This window comes from Nicotiana sylvestris, chromosome 10 (assembly GCF_000393655.2).
Source record: "Nicotiana sylvestris chromosome 10, ASM39365v2, whole genome shotgun sequence".
Lineage (NCBI taxonomy): Eukaryota > Viridiplantae > Streptophyta > Magnoliopsida > Solanales > Solanaceae > Nicotiana > Nicotiana sylvestris.
This window is the reverse complement of record NC_091066.1, coordinates 40,298,359-40,318,805: the sequence shown is the minus strand read 5'-3', so window position 1 is coordinate 40,318,805 and position 20,447 is coordinate 40,298,359. Positions and strand designations below refer to the sequence as shown.

Sequence of the window (20,447 nt, the reverse complement as noted above, 5' to 3'; positions counted from 1 at the left end):
CAAAATTCTATTTTGTTTCTTCGTCCAGTTTCCGGCATTGGCGTAAAGATTCATTCACTGCTGGCAATAAACTAACACATCACATTTTGATTTCATCAGCTCAGGAATCTGCCATTATACTTTTTTTTTGTGTAATCATCCTATATATATCTGAAATTCACTATAACTGAATTAATCCAAATTTGCACTGTATCAAACTCATTAAGTGGAAACGCTTCTTATCCAGGATTTTTCACTCTTTAGGATTCAAACGGACTGAATTAGTCCAAATTCATTCCATGTCGAACCCACTAAGGGTATACGCTTCTTATTCGTGATTTTCACTCTTTATGATTCGAATTTGAAAACTCTGATTAAGGATGAAAGATCCATCCTCCCACCACTATCCTTTTATGTTAAAGAATCTTCTGTCATACTCACTTCTACTTTGTCTTCCTATCATCTCACTGCTTTCACTGACTATCTTCCTTCTCTTTTAAGCCACTTTCATCTCATCCGCGCCTTTTCCTCTATATAATTCACTGGGAGATAATGCTCTTGCTAATCCAACAACCTGAGTCGTTGGCTCAAAAAACAGTGCGTAGCTAGGCTAAATATATGGACAAATCATTAAATTGTTTCAAAGGACTCCTTGGGCTCAAGAAACGTCCTGATCACTCTCCATCATCCTCCCCGTTATCCGGAAACATAAATCCATATCCCACACAAAACATTAAACCGACAAAGAAAAAATGGAATCCTACAGATCAAAAAATGACTACTACCAACAACATTATGATCACCAACCTCTCAATGCTGCTCATATATCCTACTACAGTACTCTGTTAACGTCTTTTCGCGGTGGAAACGATGTTGGTCTTGACCCAACCAAGCACGCGATTGCGAGAACAGAGGCTACCGCTATTAAGGCAGCAGCAGCAGTTGCAAAGCTGACAAGTAGCGGGAGGTTCATGACCACTACCTCCTCTGTTACATGCGTGAGCAGAACCGGTGCAGCTTCAAGGAATCGTGAAGAGCAGGCCGCTATATTAATACAGTCGCATTTCCGAACTTATCTGGTTAGTATAATGTTGTATAGTATCTTTCAGAAATATTTCACTAACAGACAACAATTACTACTATACCTCAGTTCCTCAAGAACAACACTAACAACAACTATAACTATACCTAAGTTCCAAACAAGTTGAGGTCAATTATACAATGAAAGACAACTTATAATCACTAAACTTAATTCATTATAGCATTTAAGTTAGTTTAAAAATTATTTTTTCATAATAAAGTAAATTATTTTTAAGAATAATAGTTTTGTGACTTTATTGTTATTTGTGACAATAAACATATTCATTATAGCAAGCAATATAATGTACCATTTGACTGCTAAAGATAGCGCTATTGATCATGCTATTAGTTTACTAGTACTACTAAATTTTTTCATGTGGGTAATTTGAAGGCAAGGAGAGCCTTACGAGCATTAAAGGGACTGGTGAAGCTTCAGGCAGTAGTAAGAGGTCATATTGTGAGGAAGCAAAGTGCTGATATGCTAAGGCGTACGCGAGCACTCGTAAATCTTGTAAGCATGTCTCACTTTTCCTCCATTGAATTCAATTTTGAAGAGGGTTTCCTCTCACTTTTAGTATGCAGCAAAATTCTTTCTTTATTTCTTAAACTATCTGCCCAGTACACTGCCGCATAAAATGAAATAGAGAGAGTAATAGAAATTGGTAATAACGGAAGTAAAATATAGTGTTAAGATCTTGTCCTGGCTAGGTGCGTTTGTATCTGAGTTTCCTCTTCACATTGTAGAGGTCCAACAACTTTACCTAATATAAATTTCAATGTGTAGGATCCTGCAACTCCAGAAAAACTTGAGCATGCTGTTCGTCACAGGAACATGAAGCATGTCGAGACGTTCATGCTCAAGGTATTGGCTGGGTGTTTTAGCTTAAGAAATGCAGTAAATAATTATATTAACTTGTACCTAATGCTGCAGAACCAAGCACCAAAATCAAACATCAAGGCAACTGATGCAGAAGAACTATATATGATTCATACAGACTGCAGCAGGATAGACGCTAGATCTAGGAAACACAAGGGATCTCTACAAAAACTATATTAATAGATGACGATAAAAGTGACAAGATCGTCAAAATAGACATTGAGAAACCATATGTCAACCCCAGGAATTTCTTCCAATCCTCTCATATTAGCTTGAAATCAGAGCAATACAGTTACAACTTACCGACATCTAAGGACACAACAGCTCGTCACACAGTTACTACTCCATCTTCATGTGGCAGTCAATCTCTGAGTCCCCTGAAATTGAATCAAGGTGCTGATGAGGAAGCCTCTTTCTGCATAGCTGATAATAACGCAAAATTTTCCTCAACTTCATTTAAAGATGGAAGTTCAAGTAGAAGACTATTTACAACAACTAGTAATGCTTCAAGAAGTTGCTCGAATGGTTGCCAAGATCATCCCAACTACATGTCTTGCACCGAATCAGCAAGGGCTAAGCTGCAGTCAACGAGTGAACCAAAACAGAGGCCTCTCTATGAAAGATCAAGCACAATGAAGAGGTACTCAGTTAATGTAGACAGCGAGTCAAGAAAGGTTTCTGCCTTTCATCCCAACTTCACCAATAAAGCCTATCCATCTTCTGTTAGGGACAGATCTGCATTCAGTGGTGGTCTTTTGCATAGATATTGAGCAGATTCAAGTTTTTATCAATTAATTGTGCTAACACATGGTTCAAGTTTAGAATATCTAATGTCCTAGAGAGGTCATTTCGTCTTTGTTGTAATACCAAACTAATGTAGACAATTTGTCCTTTACTAATTTAACTTTAGAGGATGCAATCTCTTAGTGAACTAATTATCGGTGTTTGATAATGAGAACTGATTAATCTTATCATTATTATTATTTGATAAAGGAGAACTCATTAATCTTATAACTTGTATCAGCCGGTAATATACTCAAATTGTAGATTAATTCTTACTAACAGCAGCCTAGAAGATCTTATCATAGGAAAACAAAATTGATGTTCTCACCCCTACACTGGGCTAATTGAGTTAAGAGTTCAAGTGTGACAAGATCTTTTTATTTTCTTTTTTTCCTTCAAAAGAGCCCCATATTATGGGGATGGGGAGGTTAGCAAAAGACTAGCATACCAATTCTCCAATTGTTCCTTCGTGGAGTAAAAAAGTTCCTTCTAAATTCATAGGATGTAATTTTTCATACTTTGGCAAGCAGTTATCACCTAGTAGTAATAACTTTGCAATTAGACCTTCCAACACTCAGCATAGCTGCTTGAGATTTCTAAGAAAAGCTAAAAGAAGACAAAAGATTAACCATCAGCGCAGTTGACTAACAACTCAGTGCCTGTTTCATCATGTTGCCTTAGCCGTTTCTCGAACCAATGCGAGTTTTGCCAGCAGACCACATAGCTGGAGATATGAACCAACCCCATCACAGATCCTCATGTGGGCAAAACCAGTTTCCTGTGATCCCAGCAGAAAAGAAATAAATGGTGTTGATCAAAGATGCCTTATAAAGAACATTTATTGAGCAATTACCAAAATCAACCTTCATGAACTCCAGTTTCAGATATTCAGCCATGTCATAGTTCTTAATAATTCGGAAAAGGGTAGTGATTATGTCAGTGGTAGAATAGCCTAGGTCATATAGGGCCTTTAATCCAGCACAAGCATCATCGAACTTCCCTTCAAGAACATTCACCACCATATTCTTCACATGCAATGGATGGGGCTGGTCACATACCTAGAATCCAACCAATATAGACAAACTAAAACATCAGGTGAATCTGTCAAACATGAGTGATTAAGAGAGTGATATGTGAGCCTAAAACCTTGAAAACATTCTCTTGGTTGACAAAACCAAATCCACTGTGAGTTGCTTGTACATTATTTAAAGCCCGTCTCATATCTCCATCAGCAGTAAATATGATAGCTTCAAGACCTTCAGGTATGTAAGGAACCTGCGAGAGTTGCACACAACATATTATCCTCCCCTTCTACCAATAATGTGCTTATGAACAATTGAACAAAAAACAAAGATGATCATGTATTGGTATAATTAGAAACAAGGCACATTTCACACCTTACCGATATGTTAAGAGTACCTAACACAATCTTGCTTAGAAATTTATTTAAGATTAAAAATGGAACGTTGAACTGCTCCACACAAAAGAATCTAATTAGCAGAAAAGAGGCACACTTTAGGAAAAATGTAGTGCATGTTCAAGGCAGACTCAACAGAATCACAATGATTAAACCAACAACTGTGTCTTTGCTAAATGAAAATAAAATTAAACGGCACGCAAAGCTAATTCTTTTATTTTCTTCTTCCTTGTATCTTCTAATTTGATACTTCAGTAGAATTTACACACACTTTACTTTTAAAAGGAAACATTTTTGTAATCTAACTCATTAAAGAAGATCCTAAAATGAAAAGATCAGACAAAGGTATAGGAGGTCAACCTTTGGATACAATTGTTTTTTTTAGTAGCTTCAAAATAATATTTCTGCGTACATCAAAATTAGTGAGCATTCTTGGATTCAATCTTATTTTGTGTTGCTGCTATTCCTACTTGTGGCAATTACCGTTTTTTTTTTAGCCGTTATCTAGCCGAGAATCTATCGGAAACAGCCTCTCTGACCTTCCAGGGATAGGGGTAGGGGTAAGGTTGCGTACATCTTACCCTTCCCAGACTCCACTTGTGGGAAACTACTAGGGTGGTGGTGGTTGTTGTTGTACATCAAAATTAGTGAATGTGGTATCTTTAGTTAGGCTTCCAAGTTAGCGGCTAAATGGATGACATCGCTCTGGAATCAATAGCTCCAGAGATGATTTAGAAAGCAGAAATTTCTTGGAGTACCATTGATCTGTAATGGGAAATTGCATGGAGAAAGGCTTACTAATAGCTGACAATCATAAACTGCCTATTTTGGGATCAAAAATGTTCCTTTAAATACAGTTGGTTTTCATATAAATTCATGGTACTCTAATACAGAATACTTAGAGTGCAAGTTCAGCACCGAGTCGAGGGAAGTGGACGTGGACGTGATGCTTGAATCACCGGTCATCCCCAAGAGAAACAGTTTCAAGTACTTTGTGTCGGTTATACAGAGGATGGGGAGATCGACGAAGACGTTGCTCACCGTATAGGGTGGGGTGGATGAAGTGGAGGTTAGCATCTGGAGTCCTATGTGGCAAAAAGGTGTCACTGAGGCTCAAAGGTAAGTTCTATAGAGCGGTGGTTAGACCAGCCATGTTGTATGGGGCAGAGTGTTGGCAGGTTAAGAACTCGCATATCCAGAGGATGAAAGTAGCAGAAATGAGGATGTTGATGTGGATGTACGGGCACACTAGGATGGATAAGATTAGGAATGAAGATATTCAGGAGAAGGTGGGCGTGGCCCCGATGGATGACAAGATGCGGGAAGCTAGGCTCAAATGGTTCGGGCATGTGTGGAGGAGAAGTCCAAACGCCCCAGTAAGGAGATATGAACGGTTGGCTTTGACAAGTATAAGAAAAGAAGTATTGGGAGAGGTGATCAGGCAGGACATGGTGAGACTTCAGATTTCCGAGGACATGGCCCTTGATAGGAAAGTGTGGAGGTCTAGCATTAGGGTTGCAGGATAGGGGGTAGCGGAGCTCTTTGCTACTCCGTACCGGGTGAGAGGCTAGTCTAACAGGGTTGTGTCCTAGAGTGCTAGTGGTAACAATATTGTGTCCACACTTCTCTTTCACTTTTCATAGTACCGAGCCTTTCTTACATGCTACTGTTATTGTTTTTCATCTATTTTCTGGTACTTTTGATTCTGTTATTATTTTTATGCTTTCTGCTGTTGGTACTGATATATTGTCTTTTTCGTCTTCTTGAACCGAGGGTCTATCAGAAAAAGCCTCTCTACCCCTTGGGGTAGGAGTAAAGTCTGGGTACACTCTACCTCATCCAGACCCCACTTGTGAGATTTTACTGGGTTGTTGTTGTTGTTGTTGTCAAGGTACTCTAATACAAGGGCATTAGATTTAGTAAGCAACTGGTCTTTTCAGTTGGCTGCAACCAATTAAGTTCTACTAATGGGATAGAAATATTTGCAGACAAATTATTGATTTAACATAAAGCTCAGAGAAAGCTATTGCAAGAAACTTCAAGAGGAACCAGACAAGAAAACAGCTTCTGTGGCAAAGATTAAGATTTTAGTACCTTTTCTGCTGCAACCGCAGCCATAAGGCGTCCAAGGATCTCTTGGTCAGATAATCTTGCATATCGGACAAGGGCACATCTACTCTGGATAGGCTCAATAATTTTAGAAGATGTGTTGCAAGCAAGAGCAAAGCGAGTGGAATTTGAATATATTTCCATTGTCCTCCTTAAAGCTTGCTGAGCTCCAGATGTCATGCTAAACATTTATTCGATATGGAAATAAGATTCCCATACTCCAACACTAGAATAAAATATAACTGAATTCTCTATGCCAAATGCAGGTAGACAGTGGAAACCAATAAACAGATAGAACGGCCACCACAGAAATTAAATCAAAATGAAAAAGAAAGAGCAAGATATTGAGAAGTAACATGTTCTTTCGTATGAACTTAACCTCTAAAAACAATGCTTAACAGCTGCATAATAATGTCCAACCTGTCGGCTTCATCCAAAATAATTATTTTGTGTCGCCCTGGAGGTTAACTTTCTTCTGAGCAAACATCTTGATTTTGTTTCTGACAACATCAATGCCCCTGCACAAGAACCATAAAATGTTCTAAGCATTCTATAGAAGCAAGAAAAAACCACATGAAAAGTAGAGCGTTTAAGCTAAAAAGGGTTAAGATACCTATCATCTGATGCATTTAGCTCTAAAACAGCCTCCTTATAGTTTGGTCCCAAAAGTTCATGAGCAAGAGCAAGGATACTTGTTGTTTTTCCAGTACCAGGGGGACCCTGCAGAAAAGTAGCCAGTATGAATAAATTGCATTATAGACAGGTAACTGTTCTTCTCTTAAGTGATTAGAATGAAGAACACATGAAAAGTACTCTGTTTACAATATTATGCCTACAATACCAAATCTTCTTATAACATGAAATGTGAAGACGTGGCCTAGAAGAGCACTGCAGGAATTTCATAGCAAAATAACATCCAATAAAGTGATCTTAATACCTTATGCAAATTTAAAAATGTGCTTAAAGAACCAAGTTTCGAATTAAGCTCCAGCCACTGTTCTGAGCAACATGCTTCTTTCTATCATGAAAGGAAAATGCATTAATGGCAAAAACAGCACAAAGAAAGTGCTGGAATGTTGTGAGCAGCATGCTTTTTGTCAAATTAATAAACAACACCGAAAGGAGAACACTTGGGGTATGAAACTCTTAAAAAACCTGCATTTGAGAAACTAAAAATAGTCGCTTTCTTCTTAGACCTATGTGATCAATGAACATATTGACAACAGCCAAACAATATTGCTCATGGATCCCATACATTGATATAGTTAATGCGCTTCACTAGTCATGGGCTAATTTCTGAATAACACTAAGTACATATAATGCTGTTTCCGTAGAAACGGAAAGATAATTTGCAAATTAATACAGAAAAGTGGGAAAGGAATAAACTGCTTTTCTTGATATGATGAAGTTACTACAATTATTTTCCATGTCATAGGAGAAAACCTAGAATGGGATGACGGTTCATCCTTCGGAACCATATCACATCCCGGATCTGATGAAATAGGATGAATTGAGACGGTATTTTGTAAATATGTAATTATCGTGAATATATTAACCATTTCTTTATTTTCCGATCGCCTGGAAGGGACAAAAGAAAGATCTTGTTGTTTCTTCAACAATTTCTGATCCCTAGTGGACCTCTCAGTAGGATTCGAACCGAACATGAGAGTTAACCTGTTACTACTCAAATCGTACATAAACTAGGTGGAAAGAATAGATTAATGAAAATTGGGTTAATACCTATAGAAAGAAATGTGGATCTTCTTAACAAAATTATTCACTTTAATTTGGATAAACTATTGGAATTTGGCATACTGCTTTTGAATGATCTCTCATAGACGTTTTATTAGCAATTCTTCTTTTCTTTTCGACCATACAATTGGTCTATGGTACTCAGTGGCGGACCCACTTTAAAAAATCACAGGTGATAAGCTGAACCCCTTTGTCCTAAAATTAGATAAATTACATTTAAAAAGGTATGTATCTCCACATCTGTTGAACCAAATAGTCTGATTTCCAGATCACCTCCGAGTATCAATGTGAACTACGATAACTTCACAATTACTAGTAAAAGAACAGAAGTGAGCAACATTACTTACAGCTAAGATAAGATTGGGCATGTTGCCATCGCGTGCAATGACTTGGAGCCTAGCAACGGCATCTTCGTTGCCGACGATGTCTGCTACCTTGTTCGGCCGGTACTTCTCTACCCATGGGATATCTGGACCAGTTGATGTCAATGAAGAAGATGATGTCATTCGAGAACAATTCAATTGCCGACTTGAAAGATTGACGGCTCTGCAACTTGAAAAACCCTTCCAAAAGCTTCCCCCGCGACCTTGTTCAAGCTCGAGGGAAATAGCTACTCTACTTGTTCTTTGGGCTTCACTAAGACAATGACCAAAATAGTCCCTTATGTTTAGGATTGTCTAGAATGATCTTTAACTATATACATGAGTAGTTTTAGTCCCTTATGTTTACTAAATTGAGCGTTTTTGGTCTTTATTATTAAAAACACCGGCAATATTATATTTTACGAAATCGGGTCGTGAGAAGCACATGAGCCATTTAAAATAAACTACAGGGACGTTCTTCAATTCGAACCTGGAGAAAAATCCTATTCAAGGAAGTTGAATATACCTTTCGCTCTTTCAACCCTCAAACTTATAATTTTTAATTTTGAGAAATAACAGGAATTCTTTTCTCCATAATGATAATGATGTAATTTAGATTGTAGATATAGTTAGCGGATGCTTTTGGCGAAAGCTCTAACACATTCGTTGAGCACCTAACCGAAATGTATAAGGGATTGTTTGGTGGGAGGTATTAGTGATTAGCCAAATATTGTTGTCTCCTTAAAAATCATTTTCCAAAGAAAAGAAAAAAAATATTCACTTTATATATCACAATAAAACAACGTAAGCTAACACTACTCCTAACATCCATTAGCAATCCTGGAATCATATTCAAAATCTCAAAGTTTATATTACTGGTACGTAGTATTTACAGTATTCAAAGAATTTTGCTATGTAATTGACCGCTAGAATAAATATTTGTACTGGTTTCTTAATTTTAAGCTAGTATAAGATTATAGATATAATGCATTCATGCACTAGTCGAATTTTCTACTTTTTCTTTTTGTCACATGTACGGAACATAGTTAGAGCAAGCAGCTTTTCATTCACGTTTAGTCGCATTCTCCTAAATGTATAGTACACCCAAATTTTTATTCTTTTTTATTTTAACATTCGCCACAGCTGGGAATCATGCTCTTCAGAGATTGATGGTTTTGGCTCAAGTGTGGAAAGGCATCTGAATGGATAACTGATTTCTCGAATAACATCCTCTGTCCTGAGCTTCTGCTTCCAGCGCAAGTATGTGTATTTATCTGCACTAGCACATGTATATATCTATATCTATATAGATAGTGGCAAAGAGTTATCTGTTCATATGTACATACTCAAGGTTGGTGGTCTAAGAGAAGAATACAGCTGCACAAACAATAGCAGGCAGGAAAAACATAGCTATGACTCTGTATTGAAATAACAACATGTGTAAAAACTCGCAACAAACACCTGCATTCTTGTCAATGATCCTCTTCTACTTCTACACTTCTTCACTGCAACAGCTAGCCCCAACGATGCTGCGCTTGCAAAGGGGACAGGTTGCACTCATATATAGCCATTTGTCAATACAAGCACAGTGAAAATGGTGACCACAGGGAAGTTCTCGGAGTTCTTCTCCATCATCATAAGTAGAGAGACATATGGAACATGCCTATTAACAAATATGGAAATAATATAAGCACGTTTCCTGAAGCAAATACACACTAGAGTAAAACGAGGTAAAAAGATAGAAAAGCAAAGCTACATACAGCATCGTCTGTGGAAAGTGAGTGCTCTATGGGTGTATCTGTCCCACACTGGGTCATGAATCCAGCAAATGTCCCTTGGATTTCACCAGTCCGATTATCACTACAGCCATTTTGTCGAAAAATGTACTTTGACAGTTGTTCAATATCTTCTTTGTCAGCTCCTTTCTGTAGAAAATATTGAAAGAATTATATAGCAAAAACATGATAAACATGACGCACAAACATCACTGAAGTTTTAGTATGTAAATCAGAAATTTCTTATTCCACGATTTTCATATGTCTTGAAGAGAATCTCAATAAGAGAACCTAGAGCTGATGTTAATCGTTTACAGTAACCTTCTACACTGGAACAAAGGGGTACGCATAGCTTTTCTTGAAAAATCATGTTCTTGGAATAGAAGCAGAATGATCTTGTTCCAAAATTCAACATCAACCCAATTATCCAACATACTGCTGCTATTGACACCACGATGAAGACCAGCACTTTATTGATATTGCCAATTACCTTTGTTAACAAAAATTTCATGCCATTTTCTTCTGGAAAGAGCAACCCAAGCATCCTTCTTTCAGAGAATGGAAAGCATATATCTTCTGGGAAATGAAAAGTATGTATTGACCCCTACCTCTATACTCCTAAAGGAAGTATTACATTTTTTGTGGTCCACCAAGGCAGCTTAATTGTTTAAACACAGAAATCAGCTGAACTAAGAACTTGAGCAGCTCCACTCGACTTAACGAAGCCTCATCTCAAACATATCAATAGCAGCAACTAATCAAATGTACAATTCATGATATTAACCCAGTCTAATTACATAGGTTAGACTAGCAAATCTTACTTTATTGCCAGACTATGTCTTCTGTTTCATCTGTCTAGCTCTTAAATGCATTAAGGGCATCAGAAAATGCAATCAATCTACGAACGAACAAGAAATCATTGAAATCCAACTAAGATAACTAGGTGCAAAGGAAGAGCACTTTCACATGAGTTCATAAGGGCAAGCACTACAGTGGATTGAACCACAAGAAGCAACTCACTACAAAAGTATTATTCATCCTATAATACTTATATGACAGAAAACTAGCTCCTAATATAGATTCCCCCAGAAAGGCAAAGTTCCTTATAAAAAAATCATGAGAGCATTACCTGATCAGCTACAGCATATAGAACAGCAATAATACATGGAAGACAACAGCAGATTCCGAGACCAACAGCACACGCCAACGTAATTAAGAAGACCACAAAGAATACATCAAAAGCCAAGAAAACAATGCAGAGCCTGCATTAAGATAAAGTTATCAAATGATGACAGCTTTGAATTGAGAAATAAACTGAAAATAAAGGTCATACAGATTGCTTAGACGAAGAATGTTTTCAACGCGTACCAGTATAATTGAGGGGATTTTTGTACCATCCGTTGCCCACCAATACATACCCAATAAAATCCAATGATCCACCAGAGGAATGATAACATTGTATTTGCAGAATCCATATACTTCGCCATATTACTGTAAAATCTTTCCGAACAAAAACATGTAACACACACCAGCATTGCATATTATAAAAACCATTGCTATGTCTTTGCTTAAGTGACGGAAATAATTGTTGGGCACATGCCCATGTTGTCCAGCCAAAGGCCCAATGGCCTAATCCTATTCTCTTTTGGTTTCCATTCCTATTTGGAATTGGATTCGGTTTATTCCTATTTTGAGTGGGTTTTGGCTTTAAGAGAAAGCACCACTCATAATCTATAAATAGGACAACCTTGGAGAATTATTCTATACTCATTGGTACAAGTCTTTGAAAGACTTAAGCACATAAGAGTGGTTTTTGAGAGAGCTTTCGTCAAGAGAGAAGAGAGAAGAAAAATATTTGTTTTGCTGCAGATTTTTATTCCGACCAGCCAACTTCAAATCACGTTTACCGATTCGTTAACCGTTGGTCGGGCTGAAATTTTGACTGAGTGTTTGTAACATCTTGGTCTTGGATTTGAACGGTGAAGATCGGATTTGAGGCTCGTAGCATCTTATTTCGAGCCTTGAACAACAACTTCGTTTTTGTGGATTATACTTTTTCTTCAATTGATTAGTTGTTGCTCTTATTGCTATTGTTGTTCCGTGTTTGGCACTTGTTGTGTAGCCAATTTGGAGAACTTTTGTAACCCTCTTATTGTTATAGTGGAGCTTTTTGGATCTTTGTGATCCCGTGGTTTTTATCTTCGATTTGAAGGGTTTTCCACGTTAAAATTTGGTGTTCTTTATCTTCTTTATTTTCGGGTTTGCCTCTTCCTCGACATAACAGTGGTATCAGAGCCTTGGTTAATTATCTGGGTTGTTACGGAATGGAGGCGAATATGAGCAAGATGGTATGTTTAAATGGGAGAAATTATAATGTTTGGAGAAGCAAGATGAAAGACTTGTTGTTCGTGAAGAAGATGCATCTACCCGTTTTTTCAGCTCATAAACCCGAGAGTATATCCGATGAAGATTGGGATTTTGAGCACCAACAAGTATGTGGATATATACGACAATGGGTTGAAGATAATGTTCGCAACCATATTGTGAACGAGATACGTGCGAGATCATTGTGGGAAAAGCTAGAGACTTTTTATGCTTCAAAAACCGGGAACAACAAATTATTTCTGCTAAAGCAATTGATGACCTTTAAATACAAGGAAGGCAGCCCTATCCTTGATCACATAAATGATTTTCAGGGCGTCCTTGATCAGCTATCTGGAATGGGAGTTAATTTTGATGATGAGATACAAGGACTTTGGCTTCTTAATACTCTGCCAGACTCTTGGGAAACTCTTCGTGTTTCTTTGACAAATTCAACTCCTGGAGGTAAGGTGACCATGGAATATGCCAAGAGTGGTGTGTTGAACGAGGAAGTAAGGAGAAAATCTCAGGGTTCGTCCTCACAAGCAGATATCTTGGTTACAGAAGACCGGGGGAGAGATAGAACAAGAGGCTCAAGGAATAGAGGTAAAAGTAAAAGCAAGTCAAGGTCCAAATACTATAATATTACATGCAACCACTGTGGCAAGAAAGGACACATCAAAAGGTTTTGCCGCAAGTTGAATCAAGACACTAGAGAAGGAAAGAAAGCTGAAAATAACGAGAACAATGTTGCTGCTATTGTTCGAGATGACCATCTTTTTGCTTATGATGAAAACGTCATCAATTTGGTATCCCATGAGACGAGCTGGATAGTAGATTCTGGAGCTACCTCACATGTCACACCAAGAAAAGATTTTTTCTCATCTTATACTCATGTTGATTCTGGAGTGTTAAAGATGGGCAATGCCAGTGAAGTTAAGGTGTTTGGTGTTGGCACAGTTTGTTTGAAAACTAATAATGGTTCAACGTTAGTTCTTAAAGATGTCAAGCATGCTCCAGACTTCCCTTTCAATTTGATCTCCGCAGGAAGATTAGACGATGAAGGTTACCATAATGCCCTCTTTAATGGCCAATGGAAGCTCACCAAGGGCTCGTTAGTAGTAGCTCGAGGAGTAAAGTCTGGTCAATTATATGTGACACAAGGCTCTATTCTTAATGACTCCATAAATCTGGTGGAAAGTGATACTTTATCATAATTGTGGCACCGAAGACTGAGTCATATGAGCGAGAGGGGGATTACGTGTTTGGCTAAGAAAAGTTTGCTTTCTGGAGTGAAACAAGCAAAGCTGAAAAGGTGTATCCATTGTTTAGCGGGCAAACAGAAAAGGGTTTCCTTTCATAGTCATCCTCCCTCAAGAAAGCCCGATTTATTGGAGCTAGTACACTCTGATTTGTGTGATCCCTTTAAAGTAAAGTCAAAAGGTGGTGCACTTTACTTTGTGACCTTCATTGATGATCATTCTCGTAAGCTCTGGGTGTATCCTTTGAAATCTAAAGATCAAGCACTTAGCGTGTTTAAGGAATTTCAGGCCTTAGCTGAGAGACAGACGGGGAAGAAATTAAAATGTATTCGTATTGACAATGGTGGTTAATATTGTGGTCCCTTTGATAACTATTGCAAGGAAAAAGTAATTCGTCATCAGAAAACTCCGCCCAAGACACCTCAATTGAATGGTTTGGCAGAGAGGATGAATAGAACTCTAGTTGAGAGAGTTAGATGCTTACTTTCAGAGGCTAAACTTCCAAATACATTTTGGGCGGAAGCACTTAACACTGTTGCATATGTTATCAATTTGTCTCCTGCAGTTGCTTTGGATGGTAATGTCCCAGACAGAGTTTGCTTTGCCAAAGATGCTTCTTATAATCATCTGAGAGTTTTGGGGTGTAAAGCTTGTGTGCATGTTCCTAAAGATGAGAGATCGAAACTGGATGTCAAAACTAAGCAGTGCATCTTTATTGGTTATGGTCAAGATGAGTTTGGGTATCGTTTTTATGATCCAGTTGACAATAAAATTATTAGAAGTCATGATGCAATATTCTTTGAAGACCAAACTATTGAAGATATTGACAAAGCCGAGAAGATAGACTCTCAGAGTAATGAGAGCTTAGTTGATATTGATCCAGTTTCAAATGCTAAGGCACCTATTGCACATGAAGGAACCCAAGACAATGATGGAGATAGTGATCAAGATCAAAATGATCATCATGGTGTAGATGTTATGGATGCTCCAGTTGATGAAGTTATGGTTGATCAGCAACCAATTCCTGCACAGATAACTACTTCGAATGCTCCTGAAACCTCTCTTAGAAGATCTACAAGGGAGAAGCAAAAATCCATGCGCTATCCTCCTAAAGAGTATGTACTTTTGACTGACATGGGAGAACCTGAGAATTATGATGAAGCCATGCAAGATACTCACAAAGATCAGTGGATCGAAGCGATGGAAGATGAGATGAAGTCACTCCATGAGAATGGCACATATGAGTTAGTGAAATTGCCGAAAGGTAAGAGAGATTTATCTAACAAATGGATATTCAGAATAAAGCAAGATAACCATACCTCTGCGCCTAGATACAAGGCGAGGTTAGTTGCTAAAGGTTTTGGCCAGAAGAAGGGAGTTGACTTTGATGAAATTTTCTCCCCTGTTGTGAAGATGTCTTCTATTCGTGTGGTTCTAGGCTTAGCTGTAAGTCTAGATTTAGAGGTTGAGCAGATAGATGTCAAAACTGTTTTTCTCCATGGTGATTTAGATGAGGATATTTATATGGAGCAACCTGAGGGTTTTGTAACTAAGGGAAAAGAAAATTATGTCTGCAAATTGAAAAAGAGCCTGTATGGATTGAAACAAGCTCCAAGGCAATGATATTTGAAGTTTGAATCTGTCATAGAAGAACAAGGGTACAAGAAAACTTCTTCAGACCACTGTGTATTCTTCCAGAAGTTCTCTGATGATGATTTTATTATTTTATTGCTTTATGTGGACGACATGCTTATTGTTGGCAAGAATAAATCCAGAATTGCAGTCCTTAAGAAGCAGTTGAGTAAATCGTTTGCGATGAAGGACTTGGGGCCAGCAAAGAAAATCTTGGGCATTCAAATCCACCGACACAGAGATAGAAATGAGTTATTTCTGTCCCAAAAGCAATACATTGAGAAGGTACTCAAGAGGTTCAATATGACAGATGCAAAAGTGGTTAGTACTCCTCTTGCTAAACACTTCAAATTGAGTATTAGTCAGAGTCCATCTTCTGATGAAGAGAAAAAGGAGATGTCTTGTATTCCTTACTCTTCTGGCGTTGGTAGCTTGATGTATGTTATGGTTTGCACTAGACCAGATATTGCACATGTCGTTGGTACTGTTAGTAGATTCCTTTCTAATCCTGGAAAAGAACATTGGGATGCAGTAAAATGGATATTAAGGTATTTGAAAGGTACTGCAGATTTAAAGTTGTGCTTTGGCAATGGCAAGCCTGAACTTGTTTGTTACACAGACTCTGATTTAGGAGGCAATCTTGATAATTCAATATCCACTTCCGGTTATTTGATCACTTTTACAGGGGGGCTATTTCTTGGCAATCTAGACTACAGAAGTGCATAGCTCTATCCACCACAGAAGCCGAATATATTGTTGTCACAGAAGGTGCCAAAGAACTATTATGGATGAAGGGGTTTATTAATGATCTTAGCTTTGAGCAGCCAAGGTACATCTTATTTTGTGATAATCAGAGTGCTATTTGTCTCACCAAACACTCCACTTTTCATTCTAAGACCAAACATATGAATAGAAAGTATCATTGGATAAGAATGGTCGTGGAAGAGAAATTATTTGAGGTTGAGAAGATACACACTAATAAAAATCCTTCGGATATGCTGACAAAGGCGGTGGTTGCAGATAAACATGAATTTTGTAAAAAATTGGCAGACATGGAGCCTGTCAATAGTTCCTCTACTTAAAGACACATTTGGCCCCTTGGCTGGAGGGGAGTTTGTTGGGCACATGCCCATGTTGTCCAGCCAAAGGCCCAATGGCCTAATCCTATTCTCTTTTGGTTTCCATTCCTATTTGGAATTGGATTCGGTTTATTCCTATTTTGAGTGGGTTTTGGCTTTAAGAGAAAGCACCACTCATGATCTATAAATAGGACAACCTTGGAGAATTATTCTATGCTCATTGGTACAAGTCTTTGAAAGACTTAAGCACATAAGAGTGGTTTTTGAGAGAGCTTTCGTCAAGAGAGAAGAGACAAGAAAATTATTTGTTTTGCTGCAGATTTTTATTCCGACCAGCCAACTTCAAATCACGTTTACCGATTCGTTAACCGTTGGATCGGACTAAAATTTTGACTAAGTGTTTGTAACATCTTGGTCTTGGATTTGAACGGTGAAGATCGGATTTGGAGGCTCGTAGCATCTTATTTCGAGTCTTGAACAGCAGCTTCGTTTTTTGTGGATTATACTCTTTCTTTAATTGATTAGTTGTTGCTCTTATTGCTATTGTTGCTCCGTGTTTGGCACTTGTTGTGTAGCCAATTTGGAGAACTTTTGTAACTCTCTTATTGTTATAGTGGAGCTTTTTGGATCTTTGTGATCCCGTGGTTTTTACCTTCGATTTGAAGGGTTTTCCACGTTAAAATTTGGTGTTCTTTATCTTCTTTATTTTCGGGTTTGCCTCTTCCTCGACATAACAATAATCCTACCATGTATGAGGGAACAAAAGGGAAAGAGGAAAAAAACCAACACTGCATTGTACAGAAATTGACTTTAGCTTCCAAATGTAACAGAAATAATTCTACTTAAATATCAGGCCTAGTTCACCAGCTAGGATTTCAACTCGTAACCTGTGTCCACCTCATACATTGTGCGTTGTACTACCTTTGCCATTGAACCAAAGTCCAAGTACAATTCAAATATAAATCCCACAGGTTATAACATTATTTCCCTATCATTTACGAATTGGACTGAAATTTAGTATACTTCTTCTGTCCCAAACTATTGACACAATTTCCTTTTTAGCCTTTCAAATAGAATTAACATCTTTTTTATAATTATTTAACGCTAAACGTTCAATTTTGTCCTAGAGGGATGTGTGTCATGTTTTGGACCATAAGTTTCAAAAGTATTTTGTTCTTTTTTTAGACTTTGTGCTCGGTCAAATACCTTGACGGATAAATTGATACATAATCACAGTACAAAGATATTTAAGAAAATCAAGTAGGAATTCCAAATTCTTCGAGAATATACCTTGATCTTTCGGGGGTTAATTCAGCCAAAGTAACATAACCACTAGACCCACTCGAACCCTCAGCAGAGCTCCCAAACGACGCCTCATCGGATTGCCCATATCCTCTTCTCCGATACTCCAAAAAGACACACACAATATGAAGCACGCAAAGCAAAGAGTAGCCAACAATCCAAATCCTCAAAGGCATTTCTGGGTCCTCTTCTCTACTGAAGAATAAGACAAAACACGCAACAATGATGTATGCAAAGTTCCATAGGAGGTCAATAATCACAACGGGCTTAGAGTAAGCCCAATTACTTTGCCTATCATTGACTTGCTGATCAGATGGCTCACGCATCATTAACCCACTTCTGTTGCTGGCTCTTTGGAATACCCGAATTGCTTCTCGAAGGCTATGTCGACGAGGTGATCGCAGGTGAAAGGACTCATCGTTTTCGTTGGATCTTAGTAATGGTGAATTTGATGAACTGGCTGAAAACATTTTCTTCTGATCAATAATTGGAGTATTGTGAATATAGTTATGTATGATTTTAAAGATATTTGTTGAATGAATGATAGATTGGTGGGGGTTGTGTGGTGGGGGTGGGGTGGGGGTGGGGGGTTTACTGAAATGGATAGTAGAAGAAGACTAGTTTATAAGTTAAGTGCTTGTAAGCCTTATTATTCGATCCCTACAATAATTCTTTTTAAACAAAATTTTTCGTATAATCAGTTTTTCAACTGTTTATTATTAATTTCAATACTTTTATCCAAACACGTAACTGTTTATTTTTTAAATTAATTTCAACACTTAAAAATTCTTTTCAGCACCTAATGCTTATCAGCTACTCTAAAACAGTTAAACCAAACGGGCTCTTCCGTATTGGTTGCGGTTTAACACGAGGGAGCCAATTGGGATATTGGTTTAGCAGTATTCGGAAACTACAAGCCAATAACTAGAATATTTTCTTTTTCTCCTTTTTTTTTTTTTGGTTAAAAGGATGTAGATAATACTAGTCTATTACAAGCGCTCTATTATGAGCCGTCATTATAAGAGAAGAAGACACCGTTTGGATCAGCTGATTGTAAATAGCTGATAAACTTGAAGTGATGAAAAATATTTTTAAGTGTTGAAGCTAATCTTTTAAATAAGCATTTACATGTTTGGATAGACGTGCTGAAACGGATAATAAGCAGTTTATGTGTTTGGTAAAAAAATGCTGATAAGTTATTATTTTATTAAAATGACTAAAATATCCTAAAAAACTTTATAAAAGATTATAAATTAAAAAGTTTCTTTGTAAAGAGAAAAATGAACAACGAATATAGAATGAAAAGAAAGTTAGAAAATTTATTTTGGGAAAAATATTTTGTGAATTAGAAAATATTATTAAGGATAAACTAGTAAAAACCTTGGTCAAACTAAAAGTGCTTATAAGCTAAAAAGTCATAAGTTGGGGGTGACCAACTTATAACTTATGGTTGATTTTAGCTTACAAGCACTTTGAGTATTTACCAAATGCGTAGATAAGCCAAAAGGTGCTTATAAGCCAGTTTAACCAGCTTATGAGCTTAGCCAAACACCCTCGAAGTACTAGCAATAGTAGCATCTTCTATATTTAGTACACTTATGTTTCCAAGTCGTGCCAAATTATTACACATAGAAACTGATACTATTTTTTTCTTAGGAGACTACTTCTTTATTAGCTTGCAAACTGATGCATACGGTTGTGGGCTGATACCAGAATACTGAAAGTTGGTTGCACATGGCTTGCTTGAAACCTTCCTTGGCCAAAAAGTGAGCTATATTGTTTGCTTTGCGAAAGCTATGCCGGACCACTGGATTCCCCAACTTCTTCAATAGGCACCTGCAAGAATCAATTAACGTTTGATAAATAGGGGTGCATTGCTCTAGTAGTTGTATGACTTCGGTGGAGTCTGTTTCGATTTCAATTGGCCTCAAAGTATGAGTTGCTGCTAGTTGCAGTCCTTGATGTAATGCTAATAATTACATATGTGTACGATTTATAGCATAGGTTCTAGTAGCCTACTACCCAGTCTCCATTTGAGTTTCTAATCGCTCTACAAATTCCGCCACTATTTGTATTTATGTTGAAGGCACCATCCATATTTAATTTGTAGTAACCAAGGGTGGGGCGTGCCCATTTCACATGGATTGTTATTTTTTTATAGTCCTTTTTCTAAGGGTAGTGGTGTATTTAAATTCTAATGCCCTTGTAATAGGGATGTTAATGGGGGAGTGTTTGACGCTTGTTTTTAAAAGAGTTGTGATTGCGATTTAACCAAATATGCCATAGATCAAAAGGGAGGAATTCAAGCCATTGGAGGTGATAAGTCTGAAGAGAGACGTTCAATTCTTTTAAAAGTTGTAGCATGTGGAGGTCTTGGTAGGGCAGATATTGGATGTTTAAGCCCATGTCTAGCCTGAATTTCGTTGCTACTGGGCATTCGAAAAATATGTGGTGGATGTCCTCTTATGTGGTGTAACATATGGATCAAGTACGTTCTATATCTAGGCCCATATGGTGGAGGTATGTTTTTGTTGGCAGCCTATTATGAGAAGATAGCCAGAGGAAGAATTTAATTTTTTCCAGTGTATGAAGTGACCAAATCCAGTTGAAGTTATAGGGAATTGGAGGGCTGGTGTGAATGAGGGAGTACACAGATTTGGTTGTGAACATGCCATTG

The 20,447-nt window shown here is 37.6% G+C and overlaps 1 protein-coding gene and 2 pseudogenes across 3 annotated transcripts; 1 reads left to right on the top strand and 2 right to left on the bottom strand.

Annotated features, from left to right (window-relative positions):
* The first annotated feature begins 272 nt into the window (after positions 1-272).
* LOC104247280 (protein IQ-DOMAIN 22-like) lies at positions 273-2,706 on the top strand (annotated as a pseudogene).
* Positions 2,707-3,191: 485 nt separating this feature from the next.
* Positions 3,192-8,660, bottom strand: LOC104247281 (replication factor C subunit 2-like; annotated as a pseudogene).
* A 986-nt stretch (positions 8,661-9,646) lies between these two features.
* On the bottom strand, positions 9,647-18,316 carry LOC104247279 (E3 ubiquitin-protein ligase At1g12760-like). 3 transcript variants are annotated; one of them, XM_070160625.1, is made up of 5 exons: positions 17,759-18,316; positions 11,503-11,634; positions 11,264-11,396; positions 10,120-10,284; positions 9,647-10,022 (listed from the first exon to the last, which is right to left on the bottom strand). In XM_070160625.1, exons 1-5 carry the CDS (start codon positions 18,238-18,240, stop codon positions 9,852-9,854), a joined length of 1,083 nt encoding a protein of 360 aa, XP_070016726.1. In that variant the 5' UTR covers positions 18,241-18,316; the 3' UTR covers positions 9,647-9,851. The 3 variants fall into 3 exon arrangements, with proteins under 3 accessions (XP_070016726.1, XP_070016724.1, XP_070016725.1); XM_070160623.1 differs by having other exon boundaries at positions 11,503-11,625; positions 17,759-18,302; XM_070160624.1 differs by lacking the exon at positions 11,503-11,634 and having other exon boundaries at positions 17,759-18,306.
* Between the last annotated feature and the right edge of the window lie 2,131 nt (positions 18,317-20,447).

Coding starts and splice junctions, on each gene's coding strand:
- LOC104247279 (XM_070160625.1), bottom strand. CDS start 18,240: ATGTTTTCAGCCAGTTCATCAAATTCACCATTACTAAGATCCAACGAA. Junction 11,635..17,758: donor TTAACCCCCGAAAGATCAAG/GTATATTCTCGA, acceptor TTGTTCGGAAAG/ATTTTACAGTAATATGGCGA. Junction 10,023..10,119: donor CACTTTCCACAGACGATGCT/GTATGTAGCTTT, acceptor ATTTGTTAATAG/GCATGTTCCATATGTCTCTC.